This window comes from Mobula hypostoma, chromosome 29 (assembly GCF_963921235.1).
Source record: "Mobula hypostoma chromosome 29, sMobHyp1.1, whole genome shotgun sequence".
Taxonomy (NCBI): domain Eukaryota; kingdom Metazoa; phylum Chordata; class Chondrichthyes; order Myliobatiformes; family Myliobatidae; genus Mobula; species Mobula hypostoma.
This window is the reverse complement of record NC_086125.1, coordinates 19,171,625-19,192,055: the sequence shown is the minus strand read 5'-3', so window position 1 is coordinate 19,192,055 and position 20,431 is coordinate 19,171,625. Positions and strand designations below refer to the sequence as shown.

Sequence of the window (20,431 nt, the reverse complement as noted above, 5' to 3'; positions counted from 1 at the left end):
TGGGTGAACCAAATTGGTAAGGGTGCTGAGGAAGAGGATTTCTTGGAATATATGCGGGATGGCTTTTTGAACCAACATATCGAGGAACCAACTAGAGAGCAGGCTATTCTAGACTGGGTATTGAGCAATGAGGAAGGGTTAATTAGCAATCTTATCATGGGAGGCCCCTTGGGTAAGAGTGACCATAATATGGTGGAATTCTTCATTAAGATGGAGAGTGACATAGTTAATTCAGAAACAAAGGTTCTGAACTTAAAGAAGCGTAACTTTGAAGGTATGAGACGTGAATTAGCTAAGATAGACTGGCAAATGACACTTAAAGGGTTGATGGTGGATAAGCAATGGCAAGCATTTAAAGATTACATGGATGAACTACAACAATTGTTCATCCCAGTTTGGCAAAAGAATAAATCAGGGAAGGTAGTGCACCCGTGGCTGACAAGGGAAATTAGGGAGAGTATCAATTCCAAAGAAGAAGCATACAGATTAGCCAGAAAAAGTGGCACACCTGAGGACTGGGAGAAATTCAGAGTCCAGCAGAGGAGGACAAAGGGCTTAACTAGGAAGGGGAAAAAAGATTATGAGAAAAAACTGGCTGGGAACATAAAAACTGACTGTAAAGCTTTTATAGATATGTGAAAAGAAAAAGATTGGTTAAGACAGATGTAGGTCCCCTACAGACAGAAACAGGTGAATTGATTATAGGGAGCAAGGACATGGCAGACCAATTGAATAACTACTTTGGTTCTGTCTTCACTAAGGAGGACATAAATAATCTTCCAGAAATAGTAGGGGACTGAGGGTCCAGTGAGATGGAGGAACTGAGAGAAATACATGTTAGTAGGGAAGTGGTGTTAGGTAAATTGAAGGGATTAAAGGCAGATAAATCCCCAGGGCCAGATGGTCTACATCCCAGAGTGCTTGAGGAAGTAGCCCAAGAAATAGTGGATGCATTTGTGATAATTTTTCAAAACTCTTTAGATTCTGGACTAGTTCCTGAGGATTGGAGGGTGGCTAATGTAACCCCACTTTTTAAAAAAGGAGGGAGAGAGAAACCGGGGAATTATAGACCGGTTAGCCTAACATCGGTGGTGGGGAAACTGCTGGAGTCAGTTATCAAAGATGTGATAACAGCACATTTGGAAAGCAGTGAAATCATCAGACAAAGTCAGCATGGATTTGTGAAAGGAAAATCATGTCTGACGAATCTCTTAGAATTTTTTGAGGATGTAACTAGCAGAGTGGATAGGGGAGAACCAGTGGATGTGGTATATTTGGATTTTCAAAAGGCTTTTGACAAGGTCCCACACAGAAGATTAGTGTGTAAACTTAAAGCACACGGTATTGGGGGTAAGGTATTGATGTGGATAGAGAATTGCTTGGCAGACAGAAAGCAAAGAGTGGGAATAAACGGGACCTTTTCAGAATGGCAGGCAGCGACTAGTGGGGTACCACAAGGCTCAGTGCTGGGACCCCAGTTGTTTACAATATATATTAATGACTTGGATGAGGGAATTAAATGCAGCATCTCCAAGTTTGCGGATGACACGAAGCTGGGTGGCAGTGTTAGCTGTGAGGAGGATGCTAAGAGGATGCAGGGTGACTTGGATAGGTTGGGTGAGTGGGCAAATTCATGGCAGATGCAATTTAATGTGGATAAATGTGAAGTTATCCACTTTGGTGGCAAAAACAGGAAAACAGATTACTATCTGAATGGTGGCCAATTAGGAAAAGGGGAGGTGCAATGAGACCTGGGTATCTTTATACACCAGTCATTGAAAGTGGGCATGCAGGTACAGCAGGCGGTGAAAAAGGCAAATGGTATGCTGGCATTTATAGCGAGAGGATTCGAGTACAGGAGCAGGGAGGTACTACTGCAGTTGTACAAGGCCTTGGTGAGATCACACCTGGAGTATTGTGTGCAGTTTTGGTCCCCTAATCTGAGGAAAGACATCCTTGCCATAGAGGGAGTACAAAGAAGGTTCACCAGATTGATTCCTGGAATGGCAGGACTTTCACATGATGAAAGACTGGATCGACTAAGCTTATACTTGCTGGAATTTAGAAGATTGAGGGGGGATCTTATTGAAACGTATAAAATCCGAAAGGGATTGGACAGGTTAGATGCAGGAAGATGGTTCCCGATGTTGGGGAAGTCCAGAACAAGGGGTCACAGTTTGAGGATAAAGGGGAAGCCTTTTAGGACCGAGATTAGGAAAAACTTCTTCACACAGAGAGTGGTGAATCTGTGGAATTCTCTGCCACAGGAAACAGTTGAGGCCAGTTCATTGGCTATACTTAAGAGGGAGTTAGATATGGCCCTTGTGGCTAAAGGGATGGGGGGGTATGGAGGGAAGGCTGGTACAGGGTTCTGAGTTGGATGATCAGCCATGATCATACTGAATGGCGGTGCAGGCTCGAAGGGCCGAATGGCCTACTCCTGCACCTATTTTCTATGTTTCTATGAAGGGTACCTCATTGCAAAACCAATCAAATACTGAAAGGCCTAAGTAGAATGGGCATGGAGAGGATTTTCCTATAGCAGGGGAGCTTAGGACCAGAAGGCGCAGCCTCAGAACAGAAAGACATCCATTTAGAACAGAGATGAGGAGGGATTTCCCTTTCTAGACTGCAGAGAATCCGAGGAATTCATTGCCACAGAAGGCTGTCGAGGTCTTGTCACTGGATATATTTAAAGCAGAGGTTGGTTAGTCAGGGTGTTAAAAGTTATGGGGAGAAGGCAGGATAATAGGGTTGAGAGGAATAATAAATCAGCCATGATGGAATGGTGGAGCAGACTCGATGCGCCAAATAACCTAATTCTGCTCTTTTTGTCTAACTTGCATTAAAATGATAATAGACTCAGTGTGAAAAGGAAGGACTCATTTCAATAGGTACATTTAATATCATAGAAATATATACAATATCTATCTTGAAATTCTTTCTCTTCGCAAACATCCATGAAAAGAATGCCCCAAAGAATGAATGACAGTTAAAGCGTTAGAACCCCAAAGCACCCCAACTCCCCCCTCCCACACACAAGCAGCAGCAAGGCAACGACCTTCCCCCACCCCACCAACAAAAAGCATCAGAGCCCTCCACCAAGCACTCAAGTGTGCAGCAAAGCATTGACAAATGCTTTGATAACTAGGTATTAATATTGAAGTAGTAAAATGGATTCAGCAGTGGCTGGATGGGAGATGCCAGAGAGTAGTGGTGGATAACTGTTTGTCAGATTGGAGGCCGGTGACTAGTGGTGTGCCTCAGGGATCTGTACTGGGTCCAATGTTGTTTGTCATATACATTAATGATCTGGATGATGGGGTGGTAAATTGGATTAGTAAGTATGCAGATGATACTAAGATAGGTGGAGTTGTGGATAATGAAGTAGGTTTTCAAAGCTTGCAGAGATGTAGGCCAGATAGAAGAGTGGGCTGAAAGATGGCAGATGGACTTTAATGCTGATAAATGTGAGGTGCTACATTTTGGTCGGACTAATCAAAATAGGACAGACATGGTAAATGGTAGGGTACTGAAGAATGCAGTAGAACAGAGGGATCTAGGAATAATGGTACATAGTTCCCAGAAGGTGGAATCTCATGTGGATAGAGTGGTGAAGAAAGCTTTTGGTATGCTGGCCTTTATAAATCAGAGCATTGAGAATAGGAGTTGGGATGTAATGTTGAAATTGTTCAAGGCATTGGTAAGGCCAAATTTGGAGTATTGTGTACAGTTCTGGTCACCAAATTATAGGAAAGATGTCAACAAAATTGAGAGAGTACAGAGAAGATTTACTAGAATGTTACCTGGGTTTCACTTCCTAAGTTAGAAAATAAGGTTGAACAAGTTGGGTCTTTATTCTTTGGAGCATAGAAGGTTGAGGGGGGACTTGATAGAGGTATTTAAAATTACGAGGAGGATAGATAAGAGTTGACGTGGATAGGCTTTGTTAAATTGGATAGCTATATGGACAGGAAAGGAATGGAGGGTTATGGGCTGAGTGCAGGTCGATGGGACTAGGTGAGAGTAAGAATTTGGCACGGACTAGAAGGGCCAAGATGGCCTGTTTCTGTGCTGTAATTGTTATATGGTTATATGATAAAGACACAGACTTGCTGCACGCTTGCATGCTCTGTGGAGGGCACCAATTTCCATGTCAAATAAATAGGGGACATAGATTCAACAAGTTGTTGAAAGGATTACAGGGGAGCCGAGAAAGCTTAGATTTTACTCATCCAAAGAATAGCAAGGACTTTGGGACTTCACTACCCGAAAGAGGCAGAAGCCATCAACTTTAGTTATAGCTAAAGATGGGAAGTGCAAATAACCCAGACTGATTATTTTCCTGTAGCATGGACATGAGATTAATTTTGTGTGCAAATGATTTTCATCATTAAAGGCATGGATTCCGGTCAAACTTGAGGACGTCTCATGCAAAAAAACAACATAGAAGACCATAATCTGTTACTATACATACACTCAGTGGCCACTTTATTAGGTACACCTGCTCTAATATATCTATTCGGCCAATCATGTGGCAGAAACCCAATGTATAAAAGCATGCACACATGGTCAAGAGGTTCAGTTTTGTTCAGATCAAACATCAGAATGGAGAAAAAATATGATCTAAGTGATTTTGACCGTGGAATGATTGCTGAAGCCACATTGGTGATTTGAGTATCTGTGAAACTGATTTCCTGGGATTTGCACGCACAACAGTCTCTTGATGGCTCTCAATTACAGAATGGTGCAAAACACAAAAAAAAAATCATCCAGTGAGCAGCAGAATGAAAGTGAATTTTAAACATAATTTTATAGCAAGAAATGAGTGTTGCATCATGGATTTCCAGTAAAAGCATGCATGTCAATTTATTTTAATATTTATGGAAATTTTTAGTCTAATTGAAGTAATAAATGAGAGTGCTCCAGGGTAATCAATTGCATTGATTCAGAGCCAAATGAACCAGCACCTTGTTTGTACAAGAAGCAAAATCTTACCCAGGTTCCAAAATGTAAATGGCAGATTGCTAATGATTTGTCCTGCTCATGGACACTGAGCTAGTCAAACTGCACCCAAAAATGAACCATCAGGCCAGTACAGAAATTCATCAAAAGTGCATTACATAGCATTGGAAATGGAAAAGCTTTATACAAAAAGATTAAAATAAATCCTTAGCTGCTCTCTTTAAAACTGGCACTGTTGCCATAGTAATTTTGCCACAGTTCTGCAAAGAAAAGCGATTATCCCAGTGAAGAATTTGGAGACAATCTTGTCTAGACACTCTCAACTTAGTTTTGTAATAACTTAAGATAAAAGGAAATTACGCCTGCTGAATCTGTACAATATGATTTTTGTAAAGACCAGCAGAACAGGATATTGCAAAAAATGAGTCACAGTTTGTAGCATCACTAAACAGACAGCTTTGGAACCATATTGACAGTAACAATAAAGATCGTGTTGTCACTACCTAAGGCATCAACTGCAGTTAATTATTGAAAGAAAGGATGATTTCCTTTGTTAGAGATTTCTTGTGAATAGTTGTGAAGTTGTACTGTTTCCTCAATCCCATTTCTTTAAACTCTTAGAGTATTTACTTTAGAAAAAGGCATGATGTGAAAGTAAAAACAGTAAAATCGCAAGCCAGAAATCTGATAGAAAACAAACAGAAAATGCTTTGAACATTCAGCAGGCTAGGCGTAAGTGAGGGGAGGCCAGAGAGGTAGAGAGGTAATATTTCAGGTTGAAGACCTTTCACAAGATTGTTTCAACCTGGTATTTTAATGCTTTCTTTCTGTTTTTATGGTGATTAGCAAGGGCAGAAAATAATCACACCAGTAAATAACTCACAAAGTCCCCCCAAAATCTACTCAATTATATTTGTCACCCTATAGTGAATGCCATAAAATTAACATTTATTCAAATTACCCCAGTTAAACACAATTTTCCTATTTTGGCAGACATTGCATTATACCTTTCAGGCTACTTAATACCTTTGACTGAATGTAATTAAGCAGAAAAAAGCTCAACCTCCATTTTTTAAATAGACATTTAAGTGTATTTTTTAAAAGTCCAGCATCAGGATCCCAAGCAGATTACAGAAACTGGCAAAGGTTATTAAATGAAGAGATGATGATCTAACCAATGCTTTAACACGCAGTCAAAAAAACCACATTTCTAGAGCTGGAATCACTGAAGGAAAATTAGTTAACAGATAACTTTTTTTTACAACAAATCTGAAGTTTTATGGTTTCCATTATAAGGCTTAACCACCCGCCCCCCCCGCCCACCCCCCGCAAGACTGTTAAACTAAAATTCTACAATTTAATTCCCTTTTTGGAATTTGAACTCAGATCTGCAGCTTTGCTAATCTACTATTCTTAGAACATAGAACATAGAATAGTACAGCACAGTACAGGCCCTTCGGCCCACAATGTTGTGCCGACCCTCAAACCCTGTCTCCCATATAAGCCCCCAACTTAAACTCCTCCATATACCTGTCCAGTAGTCTCTTAAACTTCACTAGTGTATCTGCCTCCACCACTGACTCAGGCAGTGCATTTCACGCACCAACCACTCTCTGAGTGAAAAACCTTCCTCTAATATCCCCCTTGAACTTCCCACCCCTTACCTTAAAGCCATGTCCTCTTGTATTGAGCAGTGGTGCCCTGGGGAAGAGGCGCTGGCTATCCACTCTATCTATTCCTCTTAATATCTTGTACAACTCTATCATGTCTCCTCTCATCCTCCTTCCTCCAAAGCGTAAGACCCTAGCTTCCCTTAATCTCTGATTGTAATGCATGCTCTCTAAACCAGGCAGCATCCTGGTCAATCTCCTCTGTACCCTTTCCAATGCTACCACATCCTTCCTATAGTGGGGCGACCAGAACTGGACACAGTACTCCAAGTGTGGCCTAACCAGAGTTTTATAGAGCTGCGTCATTACATTGCGACTCTTAAATTCTGTTTCTCGACTTATGAAAGCTAACACCCCATAAGCTTTCTTAACTACCCTATCCACCTGTGAGGCAACTTTTAGGGATCTGTGGACATGTACCCCCAGATCCCTCTGCTCCTCTACACTACCAAGTATCCTGCCATTTACTTTGTACTCTGCCTTGGAGTTTGTCCTTCCAAAGTGTACCACCTCACACTTCTCCGGGTTGAACTCCATCTGCCACTTCTCAGCCCACTTCTACATCCTATCAATGTCTCTCTGTAATCTTCAACAATCCTCTACACTATCTACAACACCACCAACCTTTGTGTCGTCTGCAAACTTGCCAACCCACTCTTCTCCCACATCCAGGTCGATAATAAAAATCACAAAAAGTAGAGGTCCCAGAACAGATCCTTGTGGGACACCACTAGTCACAATCCTCCAACCTGAATGTACTCCCTCCACCACCACCCTCTGCCTTCTGCAGGCAAGCCAATTCTGAATCCACCTGGCCAAACTTCCCTGGATCCCATGCCTTCTGACTTTCTGAATAAGCCTACGTATGGAACCTTGTCAAATGCCTTACTAAAATCCATATAGATCACATCCACTGTACTACCCTCATCTATTCGCCTGGTCACCTCCTCAAAGAACTCTATCAGGCTTGTTAGACACGATCTGCCCTTCACAAAGCCATGCTGACTGTCCCTGATCAGACACGATTCTCTAAATGCCCAGAGATCCTATCTCTAAGAATCTTTTCCAACAGCTTTCCCACCACAGACGTAAGGCTCACTGGTCTATAATTACCTGGACTATCTCTACTACCTTTTTTGAACAAGGGGACAACATTCGCCTCCCTCCAATCCTCTGGTACCATTCCCGTGGACAACGAGGACATAAAGATCCTAGATTACTGCACTTCTGATTCCCAATGTAAGTTAAAATTGCTTCAGGTAGAAAGTTAACATTTAAAGGTAAGTAAATTGTAAAGATTAGTACGGTCACAACTAAAGGCTACCAACTCTTTTTGCTGCATGCTTGCCAGCTGGGTACTTCCAGAGACTCAAAAGAATGCTGATGCTAGAATCTAGAGCAAACAGTCTGCTGGAGGAACTCAGCAGGTCAAGCAGCATATGCAGGAGGAACATAATTGTTGATGTTTCCTTTCCTCCCACAAGTAATGCTCAACCCACTGAGTTCTTCCGGCAGATTCTATATTGCTCCAGGGAATTTCCATCAACTTCTGCTTTGATTGCAATTTTTCATTAACAGTATGACTTGATTTTTAGCACAGAATTACTCAGTTTTCTGCAGTGAACTTCCCGTTCTCACCTCTTTGACTTGGACACCACTATCCAATGCATACTGGATGAGGCCAATGGCAGCATCATGAGACAAGGTATTCAGGTTGCATTTGGTTCTGTTTTGGAAACAAGAATCATGGTCAGCAAATGACTTTGAAAATGTTATCTCTATATCACACAGTCACAGTATATATATATAAAATACTATATATATATTTTTTTTTTCCCCTGAACAAGCAACTTAAACAAGCATTTTTAAAACTAAAGTTATAATATTTATATTTTTTCATATTTATATTTGTTGTTTTTTTTATACTTATTGTGGGTTTTTTTATGCTGCATCAGATCCGGAGAAACAATCATTTTGTTTTCCTTTACACTCATGTACTGAAAAATGACAAACAATCTTGAATCTTGAAATGACTTTAAGCAACTATGTTCTGAGAAACTACCATTTACGGAAAATTCAGTTATTGGGATTAAAGCTGACTTTTTTTTAAAAGAAAGGTAGTGGACTTTCAAAGCTGCAAGGTTTTAGCACATTGAATGCATGTGTTGTTTTTTGAAACCATTAAGTCAATAAATTCTATATATTCTAAATTTACTGCTGCTTTTGACTTAAAAACTTTTAATTCACAAAAACAGTATATAGATTCCAAAGTTCAAAAGTAAATTTATTATAAAATTATGTGTCACCATATACTACCTGGAGATTCTTTTTCTTGCAGGCTTTTACAAGAAAGTTTAAAAAAAAACAATAATTTATGAAGAACTCTATGTACATGAACAAAGACTGGTAAACAACAGTGTGCAAAAGAAGACAAATTGTACAAGTAAGAAAAATAACACTGAGAACATGAGCTGTAGAGTCCTTGGAAGGGAGTCAAGACATTGTAGAATCAGTTCAAAGTTGAAGTGAGTGCAGTTATCCACGCTATTGATGGTCGTAGGGTAATAACTGTTTCTGAACCTGGTGGTGTGGGACCTAAGGCTTCTGTACCTCCTGCCCAAAGATAGTAGTGAGAAGAGAACATGGCCTGGATGGTAAGGATCCTTCATGATGGATCCTGCTTTTTTGTGGCAGCACTTTCTTTTTCACATTTCTAATAATAAGTAGTCATAGGAAAACGGGGTAGCACAGTGGTGCAGCAGCTAACACGGCTACTCCTTCGCTGGGATCTGAGACTGATTACTATTCTCAGCTTTTATGTGTTCTTTCTAGCTCTGTGCGTTTCCTCCAGATGCTCTAAGTTCTTCTAATATCTCAAAGACATGTTGGTTGGCTTGTTAACTAGTATTGCAAGAGTAGGTGGGTGGAAGGAGAGTCAGTAAAAAGGTAGTATTGATAATGTCTGAGAGAGAGTAGATTACAAGCAAATGTGGAGAAGTAAGCCTGCATAGGCTTAATAGATAAAAGATACGTCAATGTCTTAAGAAGAACGACAAAAATAAAAATATGACAAAGAAAGCAAACGCACAGCAACATACAGGACACAAAATCACATCTGCTGATACATTTAAAAGTACACACCCAAACACTTTAAGGAAGTTGCTTTAAAAAAAATACAGAATTCAGTCACTGATCATACATGATCATTCAGTCACTGATAATACAGTCACTGACTCATGGTTCTGCTGTTTCTGACTAAATTAGATTTATTGCAGTAACTCCAAAACAATCTTAGAAGAACTGCCTTTAGACGTGACTTAGCAGGATCATCAAAAGCAGTTGGGCATAGATGTAATTAATTGGTACATAAACATTTTCATCAGAGTTGTGGCTTTAGAGAACAAAGGAGGAAAGGCAGGAAACCTCATCACATCTAAAATTACCCGGACATTCACTTGAAGATGTGACCTGCATGTTTACAGACACAGAGTTGAAGAATGGAATATTCAAACAAGATCTTTTATTTCAATCAACACAGGCATATTAGGCTGAACGGCTACCTTCTGCATAATTAACTTTCTATGATTTCTACAGCCAGGTCAAGGACCCTAACCCCGAGAGTCCCTACAGCAATGCCAAGGGGCATTGACACCCAGAACAAAAACCACCAGCTACAACATATCACAAACGCAAGACATTCAGCAGACGCTGAAAGTCCAGAGCAACACACACAAAATGCTGGAGTAACTCAGCAGGTCAGCTGGCATCTATGGTGGGAAATAAGCAGTCAATGTTTCAGGCCCAGATCTTTCATTGGGACTGTAAAGGAAGGGATAAAAAGTCTGAATAAGGTGGTGTGTGTGTGTGTGTGTGGGGGGGGGGGGTCCAGAAGGCAGAGGAAAGAGTACAAGCTAAGTGATAGGTGAAGCCAGCTGAGTAGGGGAGGGGGTTGAATTGAGAAGGTAGGAGGTGATAGGTGAAGGTGGGAGGTGAAAAAGGAATCTAATAGGAGAGGAGAACAGACCATTCTATCTTTGTACTTTAAGTGTTTCTTTCAAATGGGCTTCAACATTGCTGAAAAGGGGAAGGGAATAGGCAGTTATCAATAGATTTTAAGGGTTTCAAACTGATAAGATGTTGAGAAAATTAACAGGTCTCATTTCCCCCTAACTACATATTACTGTGTCGTTATCTTCAGCACGTCTGCTGGTGGAACAGGTACAGCCAAAGATTGTCCTGGATCACATTATCTTTGATAGACATTCTTGGCCAGACTGTGATGAAACGCTCCCAATTTAGACACAATCGAAGATTGAACTGAGGAGGTTATAAGTCTTTGTCATGTACACATTCAGTAATAAGTAATCAAGCCAGGTATTCATTTTGAGTTTTGTATTAAAGTTAACATAACTGAGTGGTTAGATAATCAGATAAGCAAGTTTGGAGATATTTTTGGCCAGACCAGGCAAGGAAACATTTTAATTTTCTTTAGCAGAGGGTGGAGAATCTGTGGAATTCATCGCCATAGAAGGCTGTGGAGAATAAGTCATTGGGTTTACTTAAAACAGAGGTTGTTAGGTTGTTGATTAGTTAGGGTGTCAAAAGTTACGGGGAGAAGGCTGGAGAATGGGGTTCAGAGGGATAATAAATCAGCCATGACTGAATGGTGGAGCAGACTAGTTGGGCTTAATTCTGCTCCCAAGTCTTACGGTCTAAACAACATAGAAAATCAAATGTGTTTTAATGATAATTCAATTGATTCATAGGCTGTTTACGATACTATAAGAACTTCCCCACCCCTAGGTGCCACAGAGTTAACTAATTCCTCACTGTTAGGATTTGAAAACTCTTTACTCCTTATCACGCATCAAGCAAGTAACAGCTATGTTGTTGTTCCCCGGTGCATTAATACATACTTCCTTTTCAGTCAGTATATTGAGAAATACCTTTGTTGCATACTTGTTGAAATTACATTGGGCGAAAGGATCTCAATAGCCCAGCCAATAAAATCCTTCGCTTCATCTAGTTTGGCAAACAATTTCTCCCTTTCCTTCTCTGTCAATGTCTTGGAGTCTGCAAAAAGCATATCAAAAGAGAAATGTTACTGACATCAGCATTATGTTTAGCAGAAGGAACTGGCATATAAGGCACAAATAGCTAATAACCAGATATGTAACTTAGCAGAAAAATGCTGGGAAAATGCAATAAACGCTGATATTTCTCACACATAAAGGTGTTGCCTCCAATGCCAATATTTCTCTCAATAAAGACCAGTGAATTACTATCAAACATGCTGCTGCTTGTTGGCAACCAGAACTACACTAGAGTTCCACAAAAGATATTAAATGGGAAGCCTCTTTTTGCCTTGACAGGGGTATTTATACTTCCCAAGACAGTAAGGATCCCCACCACCTTTTTTTAAACTAACAACTGCAAAAACAATATTCATTTATTGCCAGGATAGTCCTAACTCTGACAAGATCAGCACTTATTTATCATTAACAATTTATATTCAACTCAATTGTCAAGCTGGGCTATTTGTGAAGGCAAATAAGGCAACCACATTGCTGTGAGCTCAGAATCAGGTACCGAGCACGTTCGTATAATCCTTTCCAAAGGATAACATTTACATAAAACTACATACATGGCCAATATTTCTGCTTGAGTTTTAGTATGATGAAGGGCGGATAATGTCTAAAACCACAAAAAAAATGAAAAAGAATAAATAAGAGATAAAGAAATCAAGTTATTGATCAGACAGCACCTATGCTAGGATTTTAAAAGGTTGAGGATTTCAACAAGACAAAGTAGCTATTTTACTGAAAGTATCACTGTGCTGGGAAGCTACTGCTAACCACTACCTTTCTTGCTGATGTGCCAACAATACGGTTGAGAGTTCAAATCTAAATGGCACTCAACAGTTCAAATAATCTCTATGTGGCACAGCAGAGTCTAGACTGGAATAAGGCATGGAGGTAACAGGCGAAGTGCGTATGAGAGGGCTAGTGTTGACAGGCTGCAGCAATCAGTGTAGCTGCTCAGCACTCACAGTCAGAGGACCACAGCACCGGAACAGGCCCTTCAGCCCATCTAGTCTGTGCCAGACTGTTATCCTGCCTAGATGCAGAGTTCAGGGCAGCAAGCTGACTGGGGTGCCAGTACTGGGCTACTCTGGCTGTGGGCAGACTGCCGGGATCCATCACTCCGTTTGTACATGACGGCAGTTGCTGTATCTCACACTGTTTGGCTACAATGCCTGCCCCAATCTGGAGGTTTTTGTCCCAGACTGGAGGCTGCTAGGCACTAGGTCCCTCACTAAAGAGAAATCTCAGGACTGAGAAGAGTTGTGCAGCAAACAAATAATAGAGGGAAGACAGTATCCTCTCTCACATCCAAAATGAAGTGACGAGTGACCCTATAAGATCTGGCCAACCTGATGACACTTGCAGCGGCAATGCCCTCACACCCAATGAGCGAGAGTCCACGTCTCAGCATAGAGTGGCCCACCCAAGCAACATTCCCACACTATGTCATGGGCAACATGTTGCTCCAGGAATGCCAGTACAGAGCGGCGAAATACAAGTTCCCAGCAGCAAGGACTGGGTTTAGTGGCAGGTTTGTTGTACAGATCTGAGGCTGAGTGCACTGTTTTGTCTTTACTTTCGAAGAAAGAAAAACATATTGGGGAGTACTCATCCATAAGCATTCAGACTGGAGGGCAGAGTGCAACAGTGATCGTCAGTCTGTTACCTTTGAGCGCTTCAGTTTCCACCCACTAAGCTCAGTTTTGGGTTGGTAGGTTAATTGGCCTTTAGTGTAGGTGAGTGATTGAATTTGCAGGGAGTTGATGGGAACTTGAAGAGAATAAAGAGGGGTTAGTGCAAACGGATGCACAATGGCTAGCATAACAGTGCAGAAGGATTTTAGCAAAGTGCTTGAAAAAGCTCACAGGAGTTTAAGACAATGAGGCATGCACCCAAAACTGACTCGGCACGAGGTGCAACTTGGAAGACTTTAGATTGCACAGTTCTGCATGGATACTACAGATTGTGCACTCCTTGCGTACTGCACACTTTTGCAATTGTATTCTATGATATCATATCCATTCCCAGTCCGAACCACCCTTGCCAAGGAGACGGCAAGATTGCAACCTTTTCTGTTGAAGTGAAAGAAAATAGAAAGAAGCATCATTCGCAGAACCCTCTTAGAAATAAACAATTCTTTGTGAAAAGTATAATAAATAGAACAACAGCAATAATGGAATTAAAGTCTATACGGTGAATGGCTCCCATTCCTGACAAATTTTAATCTTGCTCATTCAGAATGCTACAGATCTCTGCCCTTTGTATATGGCTACCATAAGCAGCACTCAAATGCATTCATTTGGTCTGAAATTCACTCAACAATTCTGGCTCAGATTCAGACTTCATCAGAACTTCTTTGAACAACCAGCAACAGCATTGATACAAAGAGCAGCGCCCCAAAGACAGGGGTGAATACTGAATTCTCCACCATCAATTCCATGAAACATGAGCAAAGATTTTTAGCTGCTCATCTGGCAAAGCTGTTGTTTGTTTGGCATCTCTGTTTGGGTTTTGCACTGTCATACTTCGGCTGCATTATCAGTAGTGGCCGATGTTTAGACTTCCATACCAGCAACCTTGAGCTCTTCGAGCTGTTGTTGCTTGGAAAGAGGGCAAAAGCAGATTCCATAGACCATTGGCCCTGAAAAACAGGAAAACAGTAGGCATTAAGTACAACAGTTGTTGACACCAAACACTACTGAAGAAGATCTATGCACACACATCAGTACAGCCTTGAAGAGGATTAAACTTGAGAGCATTCATTTCACATAATAGTACTGAACTTTGAAAATTTAATTCCATTAAACCAAGATTCTAAATTTATTCCTTCCTGTAAAGTGCTATATGGCTAATAAAACAAAAACTTTGTGCCATCTTAAAAGTTTCCTCCCACATACAGTTAATTTGATCAATCATTCCAGTTAGATCTCCACCCCCCCCACCTTTCCCCTCGGTCTTTTACCTCAGTCACTGCACTACACTGTAGACACATTAAATCACTTTTTATAATGCTGTTTACATCATAAATATGCTGATATTTATGCACTTTTTATTCCATATCTGTAATTTAACCTCTAACTTGTTTTTATATAACTTGTTATTCTTATAATTGTTGAATGGTGTTTATAACTGCATATCGCGCCGACACATCACAGCAAATTCCTAATTCATGTCAATGTTTGTGGTGAATAATGTTGTTCCTTGATCTTTACAGAAACATGAGACTGAACCCAAAAATAATTTTGTTAGTCTGTTGTTTCAAAAGCCGTATGCAAGGAAATGTTGTGTGAAATTATTCAAAACTCTTAAAACCTCCCTGTTCACAAATACACAGGAAGACAGAAAGCAAGTAGCTTACAGGAAAAAAATAGCAAGGTTTTATTTATAAAACCATAACGTAGGAAAAAAATTAAGCATTCAGCCCATCAACCCTGCTCCACCACTCAATCAGAACTGATTTATTTTCCCTCTCAACTCATTCTCCTGCTTTCTCCCCGTAACCTGATACCCTCCCTAATCAAGATCCTCCATCAACCTCTGTTTTAAATATACTCAATGACTTGGCTCCACAGTAGTATGTGGCAATGAATTCCATAGATTCATTGCCCTCATCTCTGTTCTGAAAGGACATCCTTGTATTCTGAAGCCATACATTAGTGTTTAGCTCTAGTTCACCCCATGATACAGGTACACATTAAAACGCAAGTATACGTTGTCGCTGTGCTTCTATTGTGTTACAAACCATGCAATGTGTAACGGTGGTTATTTGATGCCACATAACATTTCAACTGGACTGTTTTCCCAAGTTATCAAAATTGCAATAATGACACCACTGGTTTCCACCAATCATGACCTGCCAAATATTTCCCAGTGGATCAATGCACCTTTTTCCAGCTCTATAATTAGCTACTTCAACACTAATGAGCATTGTGGAGTATGCTACGCCACCTGCTGCTAAACCTTTAGGGTAAAACATGGTATGTAATGGCTCAATATTCCACAACTTGCTGGTGATATTCCTTCCTTTCTCCCCTCCCAGGACACATCAGAAAGTGCTGAAAACAATTAATTCAATCATCTCCGTGTTAGCTTTTTGAAAGATCCACCCACTTAGTTTGAAATAGAGGTTCTTCTACATGAACTTAATATTTTGCACAAAGTAATAATTATCCAAATCCTTCCTGCAAAATATTTCTCCTCCCACCACCCTTTCAAGACATTTCACACTATATAGCAGATTTTGTAAAAATCTTTGGCTTTGGTTTTTTTGCTACTTTAACTTAAATTTCAATCCAATCCTTCTGATAGTCCGTCTTATACAAATACACATTTTATACACATCTATTTTCAAGTATAGATGGTTAATATGGGTATTAAAACTGCACCATAGAAACACTATTAATTGCTTCCCCACAGTAAGACAACTGAGGCTGTAGTGTCAGCTGTAACTTAAAGCACATTGTATGACAGGATTAATGCTTCCACCTTTAAAAAACAGAATCCTCAAAAGGCAAACTAGCAGTGTGTGTCACTGAAATTATTCTAAAACCATGCCCCTGGGGCTGGCCATACACTGTATGGAAAATGAATAAATGCAGATGAGGGAAAAATAAACGTCACTGAATGATTGTGTCCAGAGACTTTTGTTTTAAACCAAGTTTATGTTTCTAGTACAAAAAAAGTGGGAATAAAGGGGGCCTTTTCTGGTTGGCTGCTGGTGACTAGCGTTCCACAGGAACTGCATCTTTTTACGTTGTGTGTCAATAAACTGGATGACAGAATTGATGGCTTTGTTGCAAAGTTTGTGGACGATACATAAATAGGTGGAGGAGCAGGTAGTTTTGAGGAAGTAGAGAGGCCACAGGAAGATTGCGAGAATGAGAAAAGTGGCAGATGGAATACTGTTGGGTAAGTGTATGGCCAAGGACTTTGGAAAAAGAAATAAAAGGGTAGACTATTTTCTAAATGGAGAGAAAATTCACTAAACTGAAGTGCAAAGGATCTTGGAAGTCCTTATACAGGTCTCCCTAAAAGTTAATTTGCAGATTGAGTTGATGAGGAAGGCAAATGTGATGTTAGCATTCATTTCAAGAGGACCAGAATATAAAAACAAGTTGGTAATGTTGAGGCTTTATAAAATACTGGCGAGGCCTCACTTGAAGTATTGTGAGCAGTTTTGGGCCCCTTATCTTAGAAAGAACATGTTGACATTAGTAAGGATTCAAAGGAGGTTTACGAAAATGATTGAATGGCTTGTCATATGAAGACTGTTTGATGGCTCTGGGCCTGAATTCACTGGAATTCAGAAAAATGAGGGGGTGACCTAATTGAACCCTATTGAATATTCAAAGGCCTTGATAGAGTGGATGTGGAGAGGATGTTTCCTATGGTGGGGGAGTCTAGAACCAGAGGACACAGCCTCAGAGTAGAGGGGCATCCTTTTAAAACTGAAATGAGGAATTTCTTTTGCCAGAGAGCGGTGAATCTGTAGAATCTGTTGCCACAGACGTGGCCCTGGAGGCCAAGTCTTAACATATATACAAGGCAAAGGTTGATATATTCTTGTGTAACACACTGTATGGTTTTACTGCTAATGTAATGGCCTCTCTGTAATGTTTCACTGCAAAGGTTATTTGGTCAGGACATGAAGGGATACGGGGAGAAGGCAAGAGATTGGGACTACGGGAAAATGGAGCAGCATGATGAAATGGCAGAACAGACTCGATGGGCCAGATGTCCTAATTCTGCTCCTTTATCTCATGGTCTTATATTCGGGAAAGGCCTATCAAAGCTCTTCTTTTATATGGTACTATTATGTGCTAACCAGTCATCTCCTAGTGTGCAGAGACCTGGATCACAACTAATGGAAGGGAGCAAAAGAAAGTGATGTAAAATGAGTGAAAACTATGGACAAAAGAAAACAATGCGGCCCTTTGAACTTGTACCATCATTCACGTGGTCACAGATGAGTCCCCCATCTTAATACATATACCATATTCATCAGGGCACTTCATGTTTTATCTGGAGCAGGGGAGGGCACGAGTGGGCACCCCTTTCTAACCCCTCTATTCTCTTTCAAGATCTTAAAAACAGCCCAGTGGCACAGCAACAGTGAGCGGGATCAAATCCTGATCTCCAGTGCTCTCTGCGTGGAGTTTGCGCATTCTCACTGTGACCGTACAAGTTTCTGCCACTGCCCTTGAATTGCCTCCAACATGGAGGCCAGCAGGTTAACTGGCTGCTGTAAATGGTGCTGTGGGTGAGTGTTAGGATCTGGAAGGAAGTGAGAATGCAAGGAAAATGTAATGGGATTAATGTAGGATCCTTGTAAATGGGTGGATCATGGTGAAGGCTTGGAACACAGAACAGGATGGCACAGGATCAGGCCTTTTGTCCAACCGTGATATAAAATTAAAACAATCCCATCCACCAGCACATGTTCCATATCCCTCTGTTCCCTGAGTCTATCCAAAAACCTGAATGGCCACTATCATATATACTTCCACCACTGTCCATGGCAATCTGTTCCAGGCACCCAGTACTCATCTGTGTAAAACAGTTTTCCACCTCCCCCCCCCCTTACATCTAATTCCTAGTGTTTAACATTTCTACCTCGCGAAGAGTATGATGATCAATGTATACCTCTCGTAACTTTATGATTCTCTATCAGGTCTCCCCCTCAGCCTGCAACACGCCAAAAAAAACTCAAGTCTGATGAGCCAAATGGGCTGATTTCCTGTGGTATGACCACCCCGCCTCCAGGTCGACCCCCACCCCACCTTCCAAAGTACTCACCCACCGGGGCACTCAATCGCGCACCACCATCACCCCAAAGCTCAGGCACTCACTCCCACCCTTCCTCACCTGACCCTAGGCATAGCCCTTCTCCCCGGGGAGGCACCCGCTCCGCCCCAGACCCCGGGACGGGTACACACTCACTGACATCCCCCTCCCCTCCCAACGCCGGGCACTCACCCAGCACCGGCCCCCTCCCCGCCTCGTCCACCCCCAAGCTACAGGGCTCTTCACGGCAGGCGGCCGCCACAGCCGAGCTGATTCGGCAGCTGCTGCCCGGGTCCCGCCGCCACTCGCTCAGGTCCATCGGCCGCCGTGCCCGCTGAAACTTTCCCGCACTTCGCCACGACCTCTGACCCGTGACGCTCCGAACGGCCGCCGTTCTGGTGATTTTCTAACAAATCCGCGACGCGGAAGATTAAAAATCAGACAAAGAAATTTCACAGCGCCTCATATTTACTTTAATGAGTGACTTGTGTTCGTCTCTAAAGTAAATAAGATGCGCTACTAGTCGGCTTGTTAAAAAAAATCAGACGTTTACGCACGCGTATGACCTGCAATTGTTTCTGGGAGTTGTAGTTTATTGGAGGACTACCGAGACTAGTTGGTGGTCTTTGTGTTGTTGGATATTGGGAGTAGATTTGTTCTGTTGTATACTTCAGAGAGTGTTTTAATGTTAAAAAATGTACTTTATTCAAAATACATGGTGGATATAATTAGGATGCCCCTATAAATTTATTGTACTATCAATTAAATGTATTCTGGACCCTATGTTATGTTTTGTAACTCCAGAAATTAATTGAAAGATTTACGTACTTCTTACATAAAACCCTTAATGAATTATGTAAACAAAGAATGCTTAATCAAACGATATATTTACAAAATTACTGAAATATTACTTAAATATTAAATACACTATACACCTTCCTGCTTAGCTATAAACTCCAACTCAATACAAAATACACCTCAACTCAAATATGTGACACATTGTTTTCTCTCTCTCTCTCTGTATAGTACAATATGTAATACAATTACTATATGGACATCCACAGCATAGTAAATTTTGAATTGTCCCATTCAGGCCTAAATACTTAATTACTGTGGAGGCTTCCTCATTCTTGTGGGATAATGTCTTTCCTGGCAAGAGGGTTCACTCTGCTTGACATGTGAGACTTGTGGCTGTGAAACTATCTCAGGTTCTGGGGCCTCCTCCGTCATGGTTGTTGGAGTTGACCTTGGAACTGCAGGAAGTGGTTCTGACAGCTCTGGACACCTTTCTTCTCTAACAGTTGACTCTGGTCTCCTCAACTGATCAGTGTTATCTCAAAGTTCAAAGTACCTTTGTTATCAAATCATGTATACATTACACAACCTTGAAACTCATTCTCTTACAGCAGCCACAAAACAAAGAAACCTCAAAAAGACCCATTTTAAAAAAGATCTTTAAACACCCGGTGCACAGAGAGAAAACAAAATCATGCAAACAATAAAAGTAAGCAAGTAGCTTCAGAACTGAAGTTTTACGAAAGACACAAAGCTAGACATCCCTGCAGCTGGAACAGGCCACAGGCTCAGATCAGCGCGGAGCGGAGTAAATGTCACGGAGCAGTGAGCAGAACCAGCACTCACCTCGCCTTCAGTCCAGACACCCTGATCTGTTCATCTAGCTTGGTGCTTAAATCGCCCAAACATCGGATTGTTCCTCACTCGCAGACCGCTCTGGGGCATGAACCCACAGCCCGTACCCGACCTTTCTGATTCGGACCGGCCCTTAAATCGACCAGACATCAGGACTTTCCTCGCTCTTGGGGACACCGTGACGCTGCTTTGACACCGCCTCTGCTTTCTCTTGCCTTGAACACGCCTCTGCCGCTGCTCACCTCTGTTTCCCTCAACCATTTCTCACGTGTGCCTCCG

General features: G+C 41.4%; 1 protein-coding gene across 2 annotated transcripts in view; it reads right to left on the bottom strand.

Moving 5' to 3' along the window:
• The window catches only part of rnaseh2a (ribonuclease H2, subunit A), a 70,871-nt gene that overhangs the window by 23,950 nt on the left and 26,490 nt on the right, over window positions 1-20,431 (bottom strand). Inside the window, exons 1-4 of one of the 2 annotated variants that reach the window (XM_063035912.1) lie at window positions 18,695-18,876; window positions 14,289-14,360; window positions 11,582-11,708; window positions 8,274-8,361 (exon numbers count right to left, since the gene is read on the bottom strand). In XM_063035912.1, coding sequence (XP_062891982.1) covers window positions 8,274-8,361; window positions 11,582-11,708; window positions 14,289-14,360; window positions 18,695-18,821 — 414 coding nt within the window. In that variant the 5' untranslated portion in view covers window positions 18,822-18,876. Of the gene's footprint in view, window positions 1-8,273; window positions 8,362-11,581; window positions 11,709-14,288; window positions 14,361-18,694; window positions 18,877-20,431 lie in introns of those variants that run through there. The other variant, XM_063035913.1, reaches the window with a different exon arrangement.